The following is an 18,406-nucleotide window of genomic DNA, read 5'->3' on the forward strand; positions in this document are numbered from 1 at the left end:
CAAATAACGCAGGCCCTCACTGGCAACGTGGCTCCTGTACAACAAACGAAACATGCCTGGGTTTCCTGTACAAATGAAGGTTGAGTTATCAATCTATTGACTGGTTTGATGCAGCCTTCCAAAAGTTACCCTTCTCTAACAGTCTCTTCATCTCACAGGCACACTTGCCGCAAACATCTTCCACTATTTGTAGGATATATACCATTCCCTGTCTTCCCCTACAAGGTGTACTGAACTGGATAAAATGCAAAATAGAAACAGTGAACGGTCCAAACTTAGCTAGTCCAACATTGAGCGCAGTGCCAGAGCCACGGCGTCCTGTTTAAGTGGTCATGGTGCTCACTGCAAAGCGGCCGAGTCGTGTTCAGTAGTCCCTCGTGCCATTTACTTTTATATTATTTTTTTCGCATCACTATGAACTGCTCGTCCGGTCACTGAAATTATTGGCAATTGTCATCCTACACATTGGTTACAGAACATCAGTCATGTGGTAAGAATGTGCCGAATAGTGACAGCAGGCGAGATATCACATAGACATTTCACAGAAATGAACACAACAAATAAACGGGTGTGAACTATGTTACAAGAAAGGAATTCAAGAGTCAAAACTTCCAAAGTGGAACGCAATAGCTAAATTCGATACAACAATTCCTACGACGTCTATTCTACTTCGGTATTGAATTTCATCGTCGACAGCGTACGACGTTTATTGCTCTCTGTACAAGGAGCTACGTTGTCCACAAGATGTCAAGTACCATACAAGTTGGTTGTGGTTACGCGAAAAGCCACGGTCGCGAATAATATAAACTGAAGTTACAATCGGTCCAATTAGCTTAGAGGTCACTTATACGATGTTACTATGCTGAAATCCATTAAATATCGAGTGGTAGTATCACATTTACACGAACAACTAAATCGGGCAGGGAGGCTTATCTCACTCTCACCGGGCTTACAGATTAGATGCGTCGATAAGAGATTATTGTCATATGGCACACATACTGTCAGTAACGCGGTGTCTGACACAGTAGACTTGTTGAGCCCATTTCACGTCGAGCAGCCTCACTACGCCGAGCAAATGGAGGTCCGACACGATATTAGGAGGTATGTCATGGCGTTTGCAACTCAGTGTATGTTGTACTAATACTTTAAACGCATTTTTGAAGCTCACTGTATGAGCAAGTTTCTCTTATTGTACAGGGACGATACCGGAAACTTATAGCAAAAGATTATTGGCAACTTTGGTATTCTCTCTTTGTCGGCTTCTTAAAAACTAATCACAATGAATACAGATACATGACTGTCTGAAAACTAAAATTATATTGACCCATCAATGAAACGTTACGTTTCCACTTAACTTACAACAGTAATTCACTTTGCCACGTACATAAATCTTTAGATGAAACCCGCAATGAAGTTAACTCTGTCCTCAGACGATCTTTACAAAAAACTCAGAGTTCCATCTAGCAGTATGAGCCCTGAAAGCACCTAGCTCAGGTTGACGTCACTAAGTACCGGTTAATACGAATGATATGAATCTCAAAGCAGTGGCACAAATTATGGGCCGGTACAATATGGTAGTTGTGGCTAACAAAAGGTCTTAATAAATACATCTCAATAAATTGTCACCTCCACTGAACAAATTCAGCTCTGTTTGCTCACGACGAAGAGGAAGAAGAGGAATAGTGCCTAACTTACCATAGGCGGCAAGGTTGTTAGAGGTGAAACACAACGCGAATAGGGTAGGGATGGGGAATTAAAACGACCATGGCGTTTCCGAAAGAGCCATCCCGACTCTTCACTTCGGTAGCATCAAGATAACACGGAAAACCTAAAAATTTGACGAATGCCCAATACAGTTTCAGAGAATTAACTATTGCTTCAACTTGTCCATTACCTCTTTGGTGAAGCTGTTTCGCTATAAATACAGCCCTGTGGCTGCAGAAAACTCAACGACGTTATATTTTGGATCTCATAGTGTATAACTTGGAACGTTCAGGTCTTTAAGAGTACTGTGGACGCTGACAACGCGATTTCTAAAAGGCAAATGAATGTTTTTCGCGGTCGAGAACCCTCGACCTTGACAGTTCGCGGGAACGGATGACGTCACGATTACTGGCGTGAAACGGCAGAGCCAACGAGTGAGAGGATGCTTAAATACAGGTGTAGTTCAGCGCGCCTCAGTCGTGTTCCGTGTAGGCAGACCAGCTCGTGCAGTTTTGCACATCGGTACGTACTAACACGTCTTGCTACATAAAGCAGTATTGTTGGCCAAACATCTGAGAGACAGGTTTAGTCTCCGAATACGAATTCTTTTCCTTCTTCGCGTATATTAAGTGTTCAGTGTGGATTGCTATGATCATAGGGTGTGAAGTAGATGATTTCGTTCACAGTGCTGTGTTTACTCTGTCGATAACGACAGAGAAGGGAGATGGCGAATGCATTGCCGGCAAACAGTCTACTCCTATCACATCGCAAGATTGATACACTCGCCCGACGAACGGATCACAATCTGCACTTTGACACTCCGTTCATTTCTTCATGTGAGTGTGATTTCCCATTTCATTGCCAATATTTCCATTTTCAACTCGTTTCTACTGAGGAGTATCTGTGGCAGAAGAGTTCAGAGGGAATTCTGAGGGTCAAATAAGTAGCTTTTTTAGGGACGTTGTAGTTTTGTGGAGTTAGTGTAGCAACTATTCGCAAGTTTATTTAAGTTAATAGGCGTTTCTAGTTTTCACCCGTGTACAACTTAATTATTGCACCATTTTGGTGATTGAATGTGGAGTGTCGTAATTGTTTAATAAAAAATAAGATTGAATTGGATTGGTTGGGGGAAGAGACCAAACAGCGAGGTCATCGGTCTCATCGGATTAGGGAAGGAAGTCGGCCGTGCCCTTTCAGAGGAACCATCCCGGCATTTGCCTGGAGCGGTTTAGGGAAATCACGGAAAACCTAAATCAGGATGGCCGGACGCGGGATAAAAAATAAAATTTTCCTGTTTCAACTAATGGCTGGCCGCATAACGTATACACACTAGTAGCACCTACAGGGTGTCCCAGAAATGACGCGACAAACTTCTATTAGAGGTGGGGCACATCGTAAGGACCGAGAACATCCCATGGTCGTAAAGGTCAGCGGTAAGTGGTAGCAGAGGCCGAAGATCGGAAAGGAAACAAAGGCGTTGTTCGTTTGACATATTTATTGGACAAAATAAGTACACAATAGCGTACGACGTCAATATAATTGTAATGTCAGAACGGACACCATGCATGCCTGACACCGACGGAGGATTGATTGCCCACCGTATTAGAAGACACCAGAACTTTCTTTGATTGCACCAGCTTCATAGACAATTCTTGCTACGAGATCCATTTCAGTCTCGACAGGATCGCGATACGCGAGAGAGCTCATGGCTCGTGATATACAGGAATTAGGACTCGATAAATCCGGTGAGGGTGATGGCAGTATTCTCGTGTACAGCATCAGCTAGCGGCGTACGATGTCGTTTGTGGCCAGCGGTTGCTGTGCAATTCTTGATCCTTACGATGCACCACACCTCCCCTAGAAGTTAGTCGCATCATTTCTGGGACTCTCTGTAGACATATCACAAATAAAAGTCCCCACGCCGTGTTCTTCTAATCTCAGGAACCACTGCATGAATTTTGATACGGTTTTCACTAATAGGTAGACTGTTTCGCGAGACCGTTTGTATCTACGCCAGACAAGTCGCCCGGTCTTACAAGTTCAGTGTTAGCGTTGCGAAGACGAGGCGGGTCGCTAGTAGTGGTACAGTCGCAGCTCATGGTTCACCATTTCGTCAAATAAAATGTTGGTTTTGATCATCTGCAATCCCCTTCCCTTCTCACCCAAAAGTTATACAGGGTGGTCCATTGATCGTGACCGAGCCATATATCTCACGAAATTAGCGTCAAACGAAAAAACTACAAAGATCGAAACTTGTCTAGTTTGAAGCGGGAAACCAGATGGCGCTATGGTTGGCCCGCTAGATAGCGCTGCCATAGGACAAACGGATATTAACTGCGTGTTTTTAGGTAGGAATCCCGATGTTTTATTACCTATTCGTGTAGTACGTAAAGAAAATGAATGTTTTAGTTGGACCACTTTTTTCGCTTTGTGATAGATGGCGCTGTAATAATCACAAACATATGGCTCACAATTTTAGACGAATAGTTGGTAACAGGTAGGTTTTTTAAATTAAAGTATAGAACTTAGGTACGTTTGAACATTTTATTTCGGTTGTTCCAATGTGATACATGTACCTTTGTGAACTTACAATTTCTGAGAATGCATGCTGTTACAGCGTGATTGCCTGTAAATACCACATTAATGCAATAAATGCTCATAATTATGTCCGTCAACCTCAGTGCATTGGGCAATACGTGTAACGACATCCATCATGTTGGAAGTACATCTCCATTCTGTCATGGAGTGACACATCTTGTAGTAACATCGGTAGACCATTACGTAGGAAATCAGCATACACTGCACCATTTAAATTTCCATCGATAAAATGGGGGCCAATTATCCTTCGTCCCATAATGCCGCACCGTATATTAACCCGCCAAGGTCGCTGATGTTCCACTTGTCGCAGCCATCGTGGATTTTCCGTTGCCCAATAGTGCATATTATGCCGGTTTACGTTACCGCTGTTGCTGAATGACGCTTCGTCGCTAAATAGAACGCGTGCAAAAATACTGTAATCGTCCCGTAATTTCTCTTGTGCCCAGTGGCAGAACTGTACACGACGTTCAAAGTCGTCGCCATGCAATTCCTGGTGCATAGAAATATGGTACGGGTGCGATCGATGTTGATATAGCATTCTCAACGCCGACGTTTTTGAGATTCCCGATTCTCGCGCAATTTGTCTGCTACTGATGTGCGGATTAGCCGCGAAAGCAGCTAAAACACCAACTTGGCCATCCTCATTTGTTGCAGGTTGTGGTTGACGTTTCACATGTGACTGAACACTTCCTGTTTCCTTAAATAACGTAACCATCCGGCGAACGGTCCGGACACTTGGATGATGTCGTCCAGAATAGCGAGCAGCATACATAGCACAAGCCCGTTGGGCATTTTGTTCACAATAGCCGTATATTAACACTATATCGACCTTTTCCGCAATTGGTAAACGGTCCATTTTAACACGGGTAATGTATCACGAAGCAAATACCGTCCGCATTGGCGAAATGTTACGTCATACCACGTAGGCCTACTTATGCTTTTGTGACTATTACAGCGCCATCTATCACAAAGCGAAAAAAGTGGCCCAACTAAAACATTCATATTTCTTTACGTACTATACGAATATGTAATAAAAATGGGGGTTCCTATTTAAAAAAACGCAGTTGATATCCGCACTGGCGAAATGTTACGTCATACCACGTAGGCCTACTTATGCTTTTGTGACTATTACAGCGCCATCTATCATAAAGCGAAAAAAGTGGCCCAACTAAAACATTCATATTTCTTTACGTACTATACGAATATGTAATAAAAATGGGGGTTCCTATTTAAAAAACGCAGTTGATATCCGTTTGACGTACGGCAGCGCCATCTAGCGGGCCAATCATAGCGCCATCTGGTTTCCCCCTTCAAGCTGGACGAGTTTCGTTCTTTGCAGTTTTTTCGTTTGATGCTTATTTCGTGAGATATTTGGCCCCGTCACTATCAATGGACCACCCTGTATACTGCTGCAACTTGCATTGACGGTTGAAAGTGAATCTTTTGACGTAGTGATGCGACCATGTAGGTCAGGGCTGTCAAACACATGGGCCGAGTTTACGAACCGCGTGCACACCACGGCTCAGCCTGTCTCCGCTTTGCTAGCTCCTTCCTGGAAGTATTCGGTATAGCACGACATTTCATTTAGAATTTCAGCGTGTGGCATTTTTCGGTCGGCACAACTCTCTTCTATCCCGCGAATCTCGATGTCAGCGCTGTTTATCCTTTGGTATCTGTTCACGGAACGAAGGATGTTCATTCGTCCAGGGACCGTAAAAAAAAAAAAAAAAAAAAAAAAGGGAAGTCTAGCGAGCTATCATCACAAGCCTTTTAAAAATGAATGGGAATGACAGAAGAGAGGGATGAGAATTCTCAGTATCTATTATGCAGTCGCATAAGCCTAAGATACTGCAAATGTACTGTGAAACGATATCACAATATCAAGCAGAAGTAATTTAAAGATTTAGTTAAAAATTAAAGAGCAAAAAATTACAATGATCGACTGTCGGGATTCATTGTTCAGTACACCAAGAAGAACTTTGTTCTAAATTTTCGGGTTCGCAGCATATGAAGAACTTTGTGGTAGGAATAGCAAAATTTATGAAGTCGTACGCATTAGTCATTTTCAGTTTTCTATGGAATTGAACGATGAGCACGGAGATATACCCCGAAGAGCCAAAGAAACTGGTACACCTACCTAATATCGTTAGGGACACAGCGAGCAAGCAGAATGGCCGGACACGACGTGGCATGGACTCGATTAATGTCTGAAGAAGTACTGGAAAGAACTGACACTATGAATCCTGCAGGGCTGTCCACAAATTCGTAAGCGTACGAAAGGATGGAGATCTCTTCTGAACAGTACATTGCAAGGCATCCCATGTCTGTGGAATTTGGCGGTCAGCGGAAGTGTTTAAACTCAGAAAAGTGTTCCTGGAGCCACTCTGTAGCAATTCTGGAAGTGTGTCGGAATTCACACTGGAGATTAATAAATGCAGGTGATCAGATAGTATGCTTACGTACGTGTCACCTATCAGAGTCGTATCTAGACGTATCAGGGGTCCCATATCACTCCATCTGCACACGCCCCTCACCATTACAGAGCCTCCACCAGCTTGAAGAGTCCCCTGCTGACATGCAGGGTAAATGGATGCGTGAGGTTGTCTCCATACCTGTGCACGTCCATCCTCTCGTTACAATTTGAAACGAGACTCGTCCGACCAGGCAACATGTTTCCAGTCATCAACTGTTCAATATCGGTCTTGACGGGCCCAGGCGAGGCGTAAAGCTTTGTGTCATGCAGTCATCAAGGGTACACGAATCGATCTTTCGCTCCGAAAGCCCATATCGATGATGTTTCGTTGAATGGTTGGCATGCTGACACTTGTTGATGCCCCAGCATTGAAATCTGCAGAAATTTGCGGAAGGTTTGCGCTTTCGTCAGGTTGAACGATTCTCTTCAATCGTCGTTGGTCCCGTTCTTGCAGGATCTTTTTACGGCCGCAGCGATGTCGGAGATTTGATGTTTTACTGGATTCCTGATATTCACAGTACACTCGTGAGGTGATCGTGTGGAAAAATCCCCACTTCATCGCTACCTGGGAGATGCTGTGTCCCATCGCTCGTGCGCCGACTATAACACAACGCTCAATTCACTTCAGTCTTGATAACCTGCCATTGTAGCAGTAGTAACCGATCTAACAACTGCGCCTGACAGTTGTCTTATATAGGTGTTGTCAACTGTAGCGCCGTATTCTGCCTCTTTACATATCTTTGTATTTGAATACCCATGCCTGGATCAGTTTCCTTGAAAGACAGTGCTCACTGCCATTAAAGAAAATCGCAATACTTGAAAAATTCGAATAGCTTCCTAAACGTTTTGAGGACACTGTCACTCTAACTTCTGTTTTAGAGCTGTTTCCAAGACAGCTTGCCGTTTCAATTGAAAGCGCCCTTGAGCACATGGCGATGTACTTGACTGACCTGAAAGGTAATTCCCATTTTAATCACATATTCTTTTATGTTAAAACTGTCCAGGAATTCTACATTGTTTTCCACAGGTAGTTTCTACGTTCAAATGGTTCAAATGGCTCTGAACACTATGGGACTTAACATCTGTGGTCATCAGTCCCCTAGAACTTAGAACTACATAAACCTAACTAACCTAAGGACATCACACACATCCATGCCCGAGGCGGGATTCGAACCTGCGACCGTAGCAGTCGCGCGGTTCCGGACTGAGCGCCTAGAACCGCTAGACCACGGCGGCCGGCTATTTCTACGTCTACATCCACATGGTTAATCTGCAATTCATACATAAGTGCCTGGCAGAGGGTTCATCGAACTATTTTCATACTACTTCTCATACTACATACTCTCAAATGACGCGTGGGAAAAAGGAACACCTAAATCTTTCCGTTCGAGCTCTGATTACTCTTATTTTATTATGATGATCATTTCTCCCTACGTAGGTGGGTGTCAACAAAATATTTTAGATTCTGAAGAGAAAGTTGGTGATTGAAATTTCGTAAATAGACCTCGCCGCAAAGAAGACTGCCTTCGTTCCAGTAACTGCCACCCCAACTCGCGTATCGTATCAGTTACACTCTCACCCCTATTGCGCGATAACACGAAACAAGCTGCCGTTCTTTGCACTTTTTCGATCTCCTCTGTCAATCCTACCTGGCAAGAATCCCACACCGCACAGAAATATTCCAGCAGAGGACGGACAACTGTAATGTAGGCTGTCTCTTTAGTGGGTTTGTAGTATCTTCTAAGTGTTCTGCCAACAAAGCGCAGTCTTTGTTTCGCCTTCCCCACAGTATAATCTATGTGGTCTTTCCAATTTAAGTTACCCATAGTTGTAACTCCTAGGTATTTAGTTGAAATGACAGCCCTCAGATCGTATACCAACAATTTATCGGATGTCTTTCAGTACCCATGTGCATGACCTCGCACTTTTCTTTCTTTAGTGCCAATTGTCAATTTTCGCACCATACAGAAATTCTCTCCAGATCATTTTGTAATTGCAAATGATCGTCTGATGATTTTATTAGTCGCTAAATTACAGCGTCATCTGAAAACTGAGGGGTCTGCTCATATTATCACGTAGATCATTTATGTAAATTAGGAACAGCAGAGGGCCTATGACACTACCTTGCGGAACGCCAGATATCACTTCTGTTCTACTCGATGATTTACCGCCTATTACTATGAACTGTGACCTCTCTGAGAGGAAATCACGAATCCAGTCACACAACTGAGACGGTACTCCATATGCACGCAATTTGATTAATAGTCGCTTGTGAGGAACGCTATGAAAAGTCTTCTGAAAATCTAGGAATATGGAATCGATCTGAGATCCCTTGTCGACAGCACTCATTACTTCATGGGAATAAAGAGTTAGCTGTGTTGCACAAGAACGATATTTTCCGAATCCGTGTTGTTTATGGATCAATAAGTCATTTTCTTCAACGTGATTCATAATGTTCGAGTACAATACAGTTTCCATGTCTCTATAATGAGGTTGCAAAAGTGCTACAATATTTCGAACGACATATTTGCGTGTAAGACCTTTTTTGTTTTAAGAAACTAAATAAGTGACAATTAAGTGGCAACTTGAGTACGAACATTTGTGAAACTATCTGCATCTGTCGGTCTGTACCAGATAGAAATTATATAATGTCTTCAGCATGCCAAAATAATTAAATAATACTGAAAATTCGTTTTGTTTGTGATTTATGTTGCTGAGAAATGTGAAATATAAGACTAAGTTGCGTACAGTGCTACTGCACTGGCCCATGTAATTGTGGTGTGTTTGCTGCTCACCCCCCCCCCCCCCCGGCCCCCTCTTCGAAGCGCTCAGAGACCATTGTGCGGCGGGGGGGTGGGGGGTGGGGGGTGGAGGGGGGAAGGGGGGGGGAATGTACAACAAGACTGAACGCTGCGGCACTCATACCAGGGCTCGGCCCACAAGCCGAAATCTTTCCTGCCCCTTCAGAGCAGGGTAGATTCTTCAGAATAATCAGAATTTTATGTAATCTGAAACAGATGCAGAAGTGTATTCAAGGTTAACATTTCAGCACAACCACACCATAACATCATCTACAGCCTGTATTTAAGGAAAAATAACATAGCTGGTTTATCACATATGAATGTTGGCTATTTGTGTGAAGATCGTGTTATGGCTTGTGTGAGCAGGAACTTCTGCCAGCACCTGACGGAATTCGACAGCAGCAGGATGGTGGTCAATGATTCTGCAGTTCATCGTTTCTACAACATGTATTGCTGTTCGCCTTCGTCGATATCTCTGTCATTCGTGTTAATATCCAGTCAACGCAAGAACTCTGTGGCCTTGAGCGACTGCCGCCCTAGAGGACTGGCATATCGTCAGCTCTGCCATACGGGATGGTACAGTCACGTCACGTACCTTGACTGAAGAAAGGTTTTTCTGAAGCCATACAATATCAACAGCAACAGCGTGGAGCTGCATGGACTCTGTGGTAGATTCTTTTATGTGTATCTCTATTTTTTTGTTTGTCTGTTGTCGATGTATTATGCTCGCAGTAAAAGGTCGTAACAACGTGATAAAATTGTCTCTGATAGTGCTGTTAAAAGAATTACTGTTTGTTGCGCGTGTGAAGAGTCTTGGGAGAGAAGGCTGGATATTTTTAGCAACTATTCATACATGAGATTGCAGGTTCGAGTGCTGTTGTCCACGTCTCTTCCCGTACACGTCGCATTCAATCTGAAACAATTCTGCTGTTTCAATACTTCCAAAAATACTAATAAAGATCGTGACGCTCACCTTTGTTCTCATGACATAATAACAGTTTATTGTGTCTCTTGTACAATTCTCCACATAACATCAAAAGAAGCGAACAGAAAACTCCAGTTACCCTTAATTACGTGTAAACCACAGAGAGAGTAATATTCCGAGTCAATGATATAATTATCATGGAGTCTCTCAGATAACGTCTTTGCCACTTAGCTTTCTCACAGTCGATTCAGTACATTACATATTTATTACACTACAACTCTCAGCACAACTACCATTGTCGCTTTATGCAGCAGCAGAGGCAAGGCGTCAACTTTGGTGTGGCCAACAAGAACTCGGGAAAAAGAGTGGCACTGCATCAATTTTTCACAGCAGACTCGGTTGTTCATACAGAATCACGATGGAAATATCTAAGTGTTTCATTTGATATTGTCGTAAAGGTCCAGCGTTGCATGTGATGATGTGGTATGCTATTGGGTACAAAACATGGTCGCATGTGGTACACATGGTCGATAATTTGGATAGTGGGCGTTACATATCTGGCTTGTTATGATCGGTGTTTGTGCGCTCTCTTAGAGATATCAGTGGCATCATCCTTCAACAAGATAATGCAAGGCTGCAAGTTTTCTGTGCTGTCCTGAGCTACATCAATGCAGAGAGAGTTCGACTGCTGCCCTGGCCAGATCCCTCATCCACTGAAAATATCCCGTTAATGGCCACCAACAGACTGGTATATCAGCAGTAGGCAGCCACTAGGACTGTAGAACCTTGACATAGAACTGAAGCACTGTAGAAAGATACACTCGTATCTGTCATCCAAACTCCATTTGGCTTTAGACCCAGCCACGTTAGAGATATACTTGCTGCCAGGGGTGACTGCTCGGTGAGCTAAATTTCGCAACCTCTATACCCACAAATCACTTACAGAATTTAATCATATTTTTCCTTCACTACTGTATACTCAAAATAAATAAAATTTCGTTATTGCCTATCCTTGCTGCTACTGCAACTCCAATTTTGTATTTACAGGGTGTATCAAAATTACACCGACAAACTTGGAAGGAATGTAGAAGGTGTCTTAAGGAACAAAATAAGAATAGGAGCCCATGTCCAGAGAAGTCATCCAATGACGCTAAAGAGTGTAAGAGTCACATGCACCAGAACATTTATGTGTATATACAGAGTTTTTCACAGGTCATGTTACACACCTCTAGAGGTTGTAGAGGGGACTTAGATCAAGTTTTACACATAAACCAATGCCCAGAGACGTGATGCGCTGATGCAGCCCTGGAGAATGGCGTATTGTATCAGAGCTGTCCACAATACGAGCACAAAGAGTCTCTACATTTGGTACCGGGGTTGTGTAGACAAGAGCTTTCAAATGCCCCCATAAATGAAAGTCAAGAGGGTTGAGGTCATGAGAGCGTGGGGGCCATGTAATTGGTCCGCCATACCAATCCATTGGTCACCGAATCTGTTGTTGAGAAGCGTACGAACACTTCGACTGAAGTGTGCAGGAGCTCCATCGTGCATGAACCACATGTTGTGTCGTACTTGCAAAGGCACATGTTCTAGCAGCACAGGTAGAGTATCCGGTATGAAATCTTGATAACGTGCTCCATTGAGCGTAGGTGGAAGAACATGGGGCCCAATCAAGACAACACCAACAATGCCTGCCCAAACGTTCACAGAAAATCTGTGTTGATGACGTGATTGCACAATTGCGTGCGGATTCTCGTCAGCCCACACATGTTGATTGTGAAAATTTACAATTTGATCACGTTGGAATGAGGAAGTACAGTACATACTGACGAAACTAAAATGAGCTCTAACATGGAAATTAAGCGTTTCCGGACACATGTCCACATAACATCTTTTCTTTATTTGTGTGTGAGGAATGTTTCCTGAAAGTTTGGCCGTACCTTTTTGTAACACCCTGTATACGAGTACATACATTTACACGCGCCAACTCCTACAACTTCGGACCCTGTATCGTCGACGGATGACTTTTCTGGCACACAGTTTCCTACACTCATTTTCAAGACACCGTCTACATCCCCTGGAAGCCTGTCGCTGTAATTTTGAAACGCTCTGTACATACACTCATAGCAGCTCCGTTTACTGTCTGTCGTGGACGATTGTGGTTAATCCATTACACGAAACAGTTAAAGAAGGTGCTTACTTTCAAATGCGTACCAAATACAGAGAATGCTCCGTTAAGCTTACTGTTCAGAGTACTGTGCATCCAGTCTTGCTGACCGTCTGGGAAGAAATTGTTTGAGAAACCTTGCGGAAAGTATGAATCGTTCTTCGTGAAATATTCACACTATTTAATGTGAGGAGTTCTGAAGGGAACAACAGGAGTAAATAGAGTTTCTATGATAGAACAGTAAAGCGAAAGGCAGACGATCTGGACGAGGAATGATGTGAAAAGTAACACAGTTGTCTTGCTTACATCAATCCATTTCACAGATGGTTTCTCACAAAGCAGGCATAGTGAATAACTGCACTAATACTTAACAAGTGTAATCACTCGTCCAAATCTTATAACTCCTATGTGGATTCCGTTCGTAACAGTTTTCTCCAAAAACCTATGAAAGAGTGTTTACTAAATATCGTTTGTTGGTACTCTGGTTGACGTAAACTCTAGAATTCGCTGAATGTTTTTTTTCTTTACAGGCCCAGAGAAATGGCTCAAGCGAGCGTTGATACCGTTCTGCAGTCCATGGCAGAATCCAACGTTAACTTCGCATTCGACATGCATAAGGTAAGTTACATAGTTTTGAAACAGTTAAATCTCTCGTCATGACAACTCAAGGAAATTTAGTCGCGATATGGTTTCTTATTGTAAAGTCATCTAAGTACAAAAGTCTTATATTTATGACTGGTCCAGTGCATTTCTAAATGCAATTTTAAGTGCATTACTTCCAAGAACTCATTTTAATTCCTCATTTCAGCAAAGGAAAGCACGCGAAAAATAGTATTTCAAGATTGCCTTCTGCCTTATATGATACCAAGTCTTCCGAAGCTCTGTCAAATTTTCACTGTAATATTGGATCTCCTATGTGTTCCAGACCGGCTTCCATTCTTCACCCATCTACCGGACTGAAAAGTACAGGGTTATTACAAATGATTGAAGCGATTTCACAGCTCTACAATAACTTTATTATTTGAGATATTTTCACAATGCTTTGCATACACATACAAAAACTCAAAAAGTTTTTTTAGGCATTCACAAATGTTCGACATGTGCCCCTTTAGTGATTCGGCAGACATCAAGCCGATAATCAAGTTCCTCCCACACTCGGCGCAGCATGTCCCCATCAATGAGTTCGAAAGCATCGTTGATGCGAGCTCGCAGTTCTGGCACGTTTTTTGGTAGAGGAGGTTTAAACACTGAATCTTTCACATAACCCCACAGAAAGAAATCGCATGGGGTTAAGTCGGGAGAGCATGGAGGCCATGACATGAATTGCTGATCATGATCTCCACCACGACCGATCCATCGGTTTTCCAATCTCCTGTTTAAGAAATGCCGAACATCATGATGGAAGTGCGGTGGAGCACCATCCTGTTGAAAGATGAAGTCGGCGCTGTCGGTCTCCAGTTCTGGCATGAGCCAATTTTCCGCGGGCTACGCGTGAAACTTGCCCGCACGCGTTCAACCGTTTCTTCGCTCACTGCAGGCCGACCCGTTGATTTCCCCTTACAGAGGCATCCAGAAGCTTTAAACTGCGCATACCATCGCCGAATGGAGTTAGCAGTTGGTGGATCTTTGTTGAACATCGTCCTGAAGTGTCGTTGCACTGTTATGACTGACTGATGTGAGTGCATTTCAAGCACGACATACGCTTTCTCGGCTCCTGTCGCCACTTTGTCTCACTGCGCTCTCGAGCGCTCTGGCGGCAGAAACCTGAAGTGCGGCTTCAGCCGAACAAAACTTTATGAGTTTTTCTACGTATCTGTAGTGTGTCGTGACCATATGTCAATGAATGGAGCTACAGTGAATTTATGAAATCGCTTCAATCATTTGTAATAGCCCTGTACAGTGTGTTACTAACCAGCAGTCCTCACCCAATCACCATCCAAAGAAATCAACAATAGTTTAAAATTCCTAGCTGAACAAACATGGGGATTAACTGCCACATCCATCATCCACACATATAAAACCATCACCTGTCCCATCCACACCTATACCAATGCAGCACGAAATTCCTTCCAAATCCTGGAACGACATGCTCTCTATCTTGGTTTACACAACCTCATCAAGACAGTGAGGATACCTATTAGTGAACATTAATATGGGGTGTATTCACCATTCGCCTTTCTGGAGACTTGTGCCCTCCTGGAACACTGTCAATAAGGTGTCTGAAGGTCTGTGAAGAATGGCAGATGATTCTTCCTCAAGAACAGAAACCAGAGAACGTAGTGATGTTGGACGCTGGGGTCTCGAGAGAAGACGACGTTCTAATTCATCCCAAAGGCGTTCCATTGGGCTGACATAAAGACTCTGGGCTGACAGTCCATTTCTGGAATGTTACTGTCCACAAACCATTACCTCACAGACGCTGGTTTATGACTGAGTAGATTGTCTCCACGATGCAGTCAAGGTCTCCGAATGATTCCTCTACTGTACGCAGTACACATTGCTATAAAACAAGTTCTTATGCTGCCTTATTTAGATTTTTCTTAAACAGGGTAAGTTGTTGCCAACACACACCAAGTAAAGGTCATGTAAATAACAGTTAAATGAAAAACGATTGTGAACGGTCAATGGCACTGTGTAGCTATCACATAATTTTTGTGTAAGGTCTGTGTGCTTTTGTCTTCGTTTTCCCATAGCTATTGTAGTATTGGTTTTAGATTACTGATATGCATTCCGAGTGTTTGAATTATTATGTAGAGACCGAAACTGCCAATCGCAGTTAAGTGTAAATAATAAAAATAATTTGAACAACCCATGTCAAATAATTCAACGTCCTTTAATTTAGGCATTCCGATTTAAATACAAGCCAATAAGTATTAATTATGTTCATGTTTTCTATCATTTCTAGACGATGGACGCGGGAAACATCTTTTATTCTCCTCTCAGCATACATGTGATACTTACACTAGTATATTTCGGTGCAAAAGGTGAAACAGCTCGGCAGATCCGAGAGGGTCTCCGTTTACATGGTAACGACGATGTCATAGAGAGAGGCATCGAGACTACAATGCGTGAGTTAAACGTGAGTACAAAAGACGAGGTTGTAAAAGCTTTGTAACTCTTCAGTTTAATGTAGCAGTTGCGCTGAACATTTCTGCTGATTATGTCCCATATTTGTTATCCGCAACAGTTCCATTAATATTTTAATTTGTAAAATCACTGTGGTAAGTGCCAACTAAATAATTGTGATTTTAGTGTGTAGAGCCTATAACACCAAAGAAATGCCGTCAGCCTATTTTAGAATAATATCTTACACACAATCCTGAAGTTAGAAACGACAGATAAAAGCAAGAACTGTCACTTGTTAGCTGCCGCAACCGTGTTGCTGATCAGTCTAACATACAATAACTAAGAGTCAAGTAAAATCTACCAGCATCAAATATAGACCTTGACAAAGAAATTCCTGAAAACGTACATGAAGAGTGCTGTACTGATGTGAATCAAGGTACAAAAATGGCGCATATCTGGCACTTAGTCGTTCTTCTTCACTGGTCAACGTATACAGAAAGTAATTAAAGGAAATAAATTAAGGTGTATGGATGTGTGATTGAAAATACTGTGTGAAAGGATATCAACGATATGCTTATGTCACTGTCGCATTAAAGAGTCTGTTGAATGGACTGTACTGTCTACTGAGCACAGAATGTAGATTCGAAGTAAATCAAAGAATGGAAATATAAACGAACATGATAAATGAGACTAACTACAGCATATAAATCGAGGATCATGTGGTAGTCGAAGCGAAGGAATTGTGTTGAATTGGAGGAAAATTAACATGTGATGAATGACGAAAGAAGGATATAAAAAGCAGACTAGCATTTCCTGCCAAAATAAGTCCCCTACAATCATATATAAAACTTCACTGTGCAAAAACCGGCAAAGAAGGGAATCTAAGCGTTAGGGATGTGGTACGATAGGAGGGGGTTGGAAATTAAGTAGAGCAGCAAAATAAGAAATGAGGAGGGTCTCTTCACAAGGGAAACATACCATCACCCCCCCCCCCCCCCCTCAGATTTAATGGTAAGAGGTCTCAGTGGACAGCTCGTCAAAATCTGAATACAGTACATATGAAGCACAGGACAAGGTGTACTGTACTGTGAAAAAAAAATCAAAATAGAAATAGTGAACGGTCCAAGCAAAAGAAGTACTACATAGAGCTATGTGGATGAGCCACAGCGTTATGGTGAAGTGATCACGATGTTGAACTACAAAGCTGGCGAGCCGTGTTCCAAACTCCCTCGTGCCAATTTTATGGTGTTCGCTGTATTCAAATTTGTGTGTATGTCGTGGTGTAGGTCCGTTTGTAAGAGCGAGGTGTAAGGAGGGGACCTTATATTAAATGTTGATTCAGCGCAACTATTCCATTAGAAGCCGAAAGGAAGTGGCTTTCGAATGGGAGCTGCAAACATTTGTCAACCGAATCCTCCAGCGGAAATCACGTCTGATGTGTCATATACCGCATTACTGACAGTATGTGTGTCATGTGACAAGACTCTCTTATCGTCGCACCTAATCTGTAAGCCTGGTGAGAGTGAGATAAGCCTCCTTGCCCGATTTAGTTGTTCGTATGAATGTGAATGTGATACCTCCCAAGGAAATAATGAAAGCATAATACTTTGGCACGTAAGCTGCAGCAAACGAATGCAACAGTTTCACAATCAACAGTTTATCTGTGGTCTGTCAAAATATATGTTTTTAATGTTTTTGAAGTTGCGTTCCACTTTGGAAGTTTTGAGTCTCGAATTCCTTTCTTGCAACATAGTTCACAACCGTTTATTTGTTGTGTTCATTTCTGTGAAATGTCAATGTGATATCTCGCCTGCTCTCACTATTCAGCACATTCTTTCCACATGAGTGATATTCTGTAACCAATGTGTAGTATGACAATTGCCAATCATTTCAATGACCGGACGAGCAGACCACAGTGTTGCGAAAAAAATAATATGGCACGAGGGACTACTGAACACGACTCGGCCGCTTTGTAAACAGCACCATGACCACTTAAACACGACGCCGTTCTTCTGGCACTGCGCTGGTTGTCGGAGTTGCTAAGCCTGGACCGGTCACTGTTTTTATTTTGCATTTTTATCCAGTTCGGTACACCTTCTTCCTATCTTCATGCTTGATCTGTGTTCAGTTTTTGACGGGCCTTCCATTGGGCCATCTTACCAATAAATCTGAGGGGGAAGGTCGTGCGACGGGGAGTTTCCCTTGTCAGAATCGGTGAGGAGTGGAACATGTGGAATACATTGAAAAGAAGAAGGGACAGGATGATAGGATATCTGTTAAGACATCGAGTAATACGCTCCATTGTACTAGGGGGAACTGTAGAGAGTAAAGATTGTAGGGGAAGACAGGGAATCGAATATATCCTACAAATAGTGGAAGATGTTTGCGGCAAGTGCGCCTCTGAGATGAAGAGGTCGTTAGAGAAGGGTAACTTCCGGAAGGCTGCATCAAACCAGTCAATAGATTGATAACTCAACTTTCATTTGTACCGGAAACACAGGTAGGTTTAGTTTGTGGTACAGGAGCCACGTTGACAGTGAGGGCTTGCGTTATTTGTCCCTATGGTACGATTCCATCGAGTTGGGGCCACTATGATAGTCGGGACTATTGGAAGAGATTCTTGTTGATTCCCTCAAATTGGTGTCACTGTCCACGCCTTGGGTTAACGGGCC

General features: G+C 42.8%; 1 protein-coding gene across 1 annotated transcript in view; it reads left to right on the forward strand.

Annotated features, from left to right (window-relative positions):
• Positions 1-2,154: 2,154 nt before the first annotated feature.
• Positions 2,155-18,406, forward strand: part of LOC124777393 (serpin B3-like) — a 71,376-nt gene continuing 55,124 nt past the window's right edge. The window contains exons 1-3 of the mRNA XM_047252785.1: positions 2,155-2,226; positions 13,199-13,286; positions 15,574-15,747. Coding sequence (XP_047108741.1) covers positions 13,209-13,286; positions 15,574-15,747 — 252 coding nt within the window. The 5' untranslated portion in view covers positions 2,155-2,226; positions 13,199-13,208. The remainder of the gene's footprint in view (positions 2,227-13,198; positions 13,287-15,573; positions 15,748-18,406) is intronic.

The sequence above is a fragment of the Schistocerca piceifrons genome, chromosome 2 (assembly GCF_021461385.2).
Source record: "Schistocerca piceifrons isolate TAMUIC-IGC-003096 chromosome 2, iqSchPice1.1, whole genome shotgun sequence".
Lineage (NCBI taxonomy): Eukaryota > Metazoa > Arthropoda > Insecta > Orthoptera > Acrididae > Schistocerca > Schistocerca piceifrons.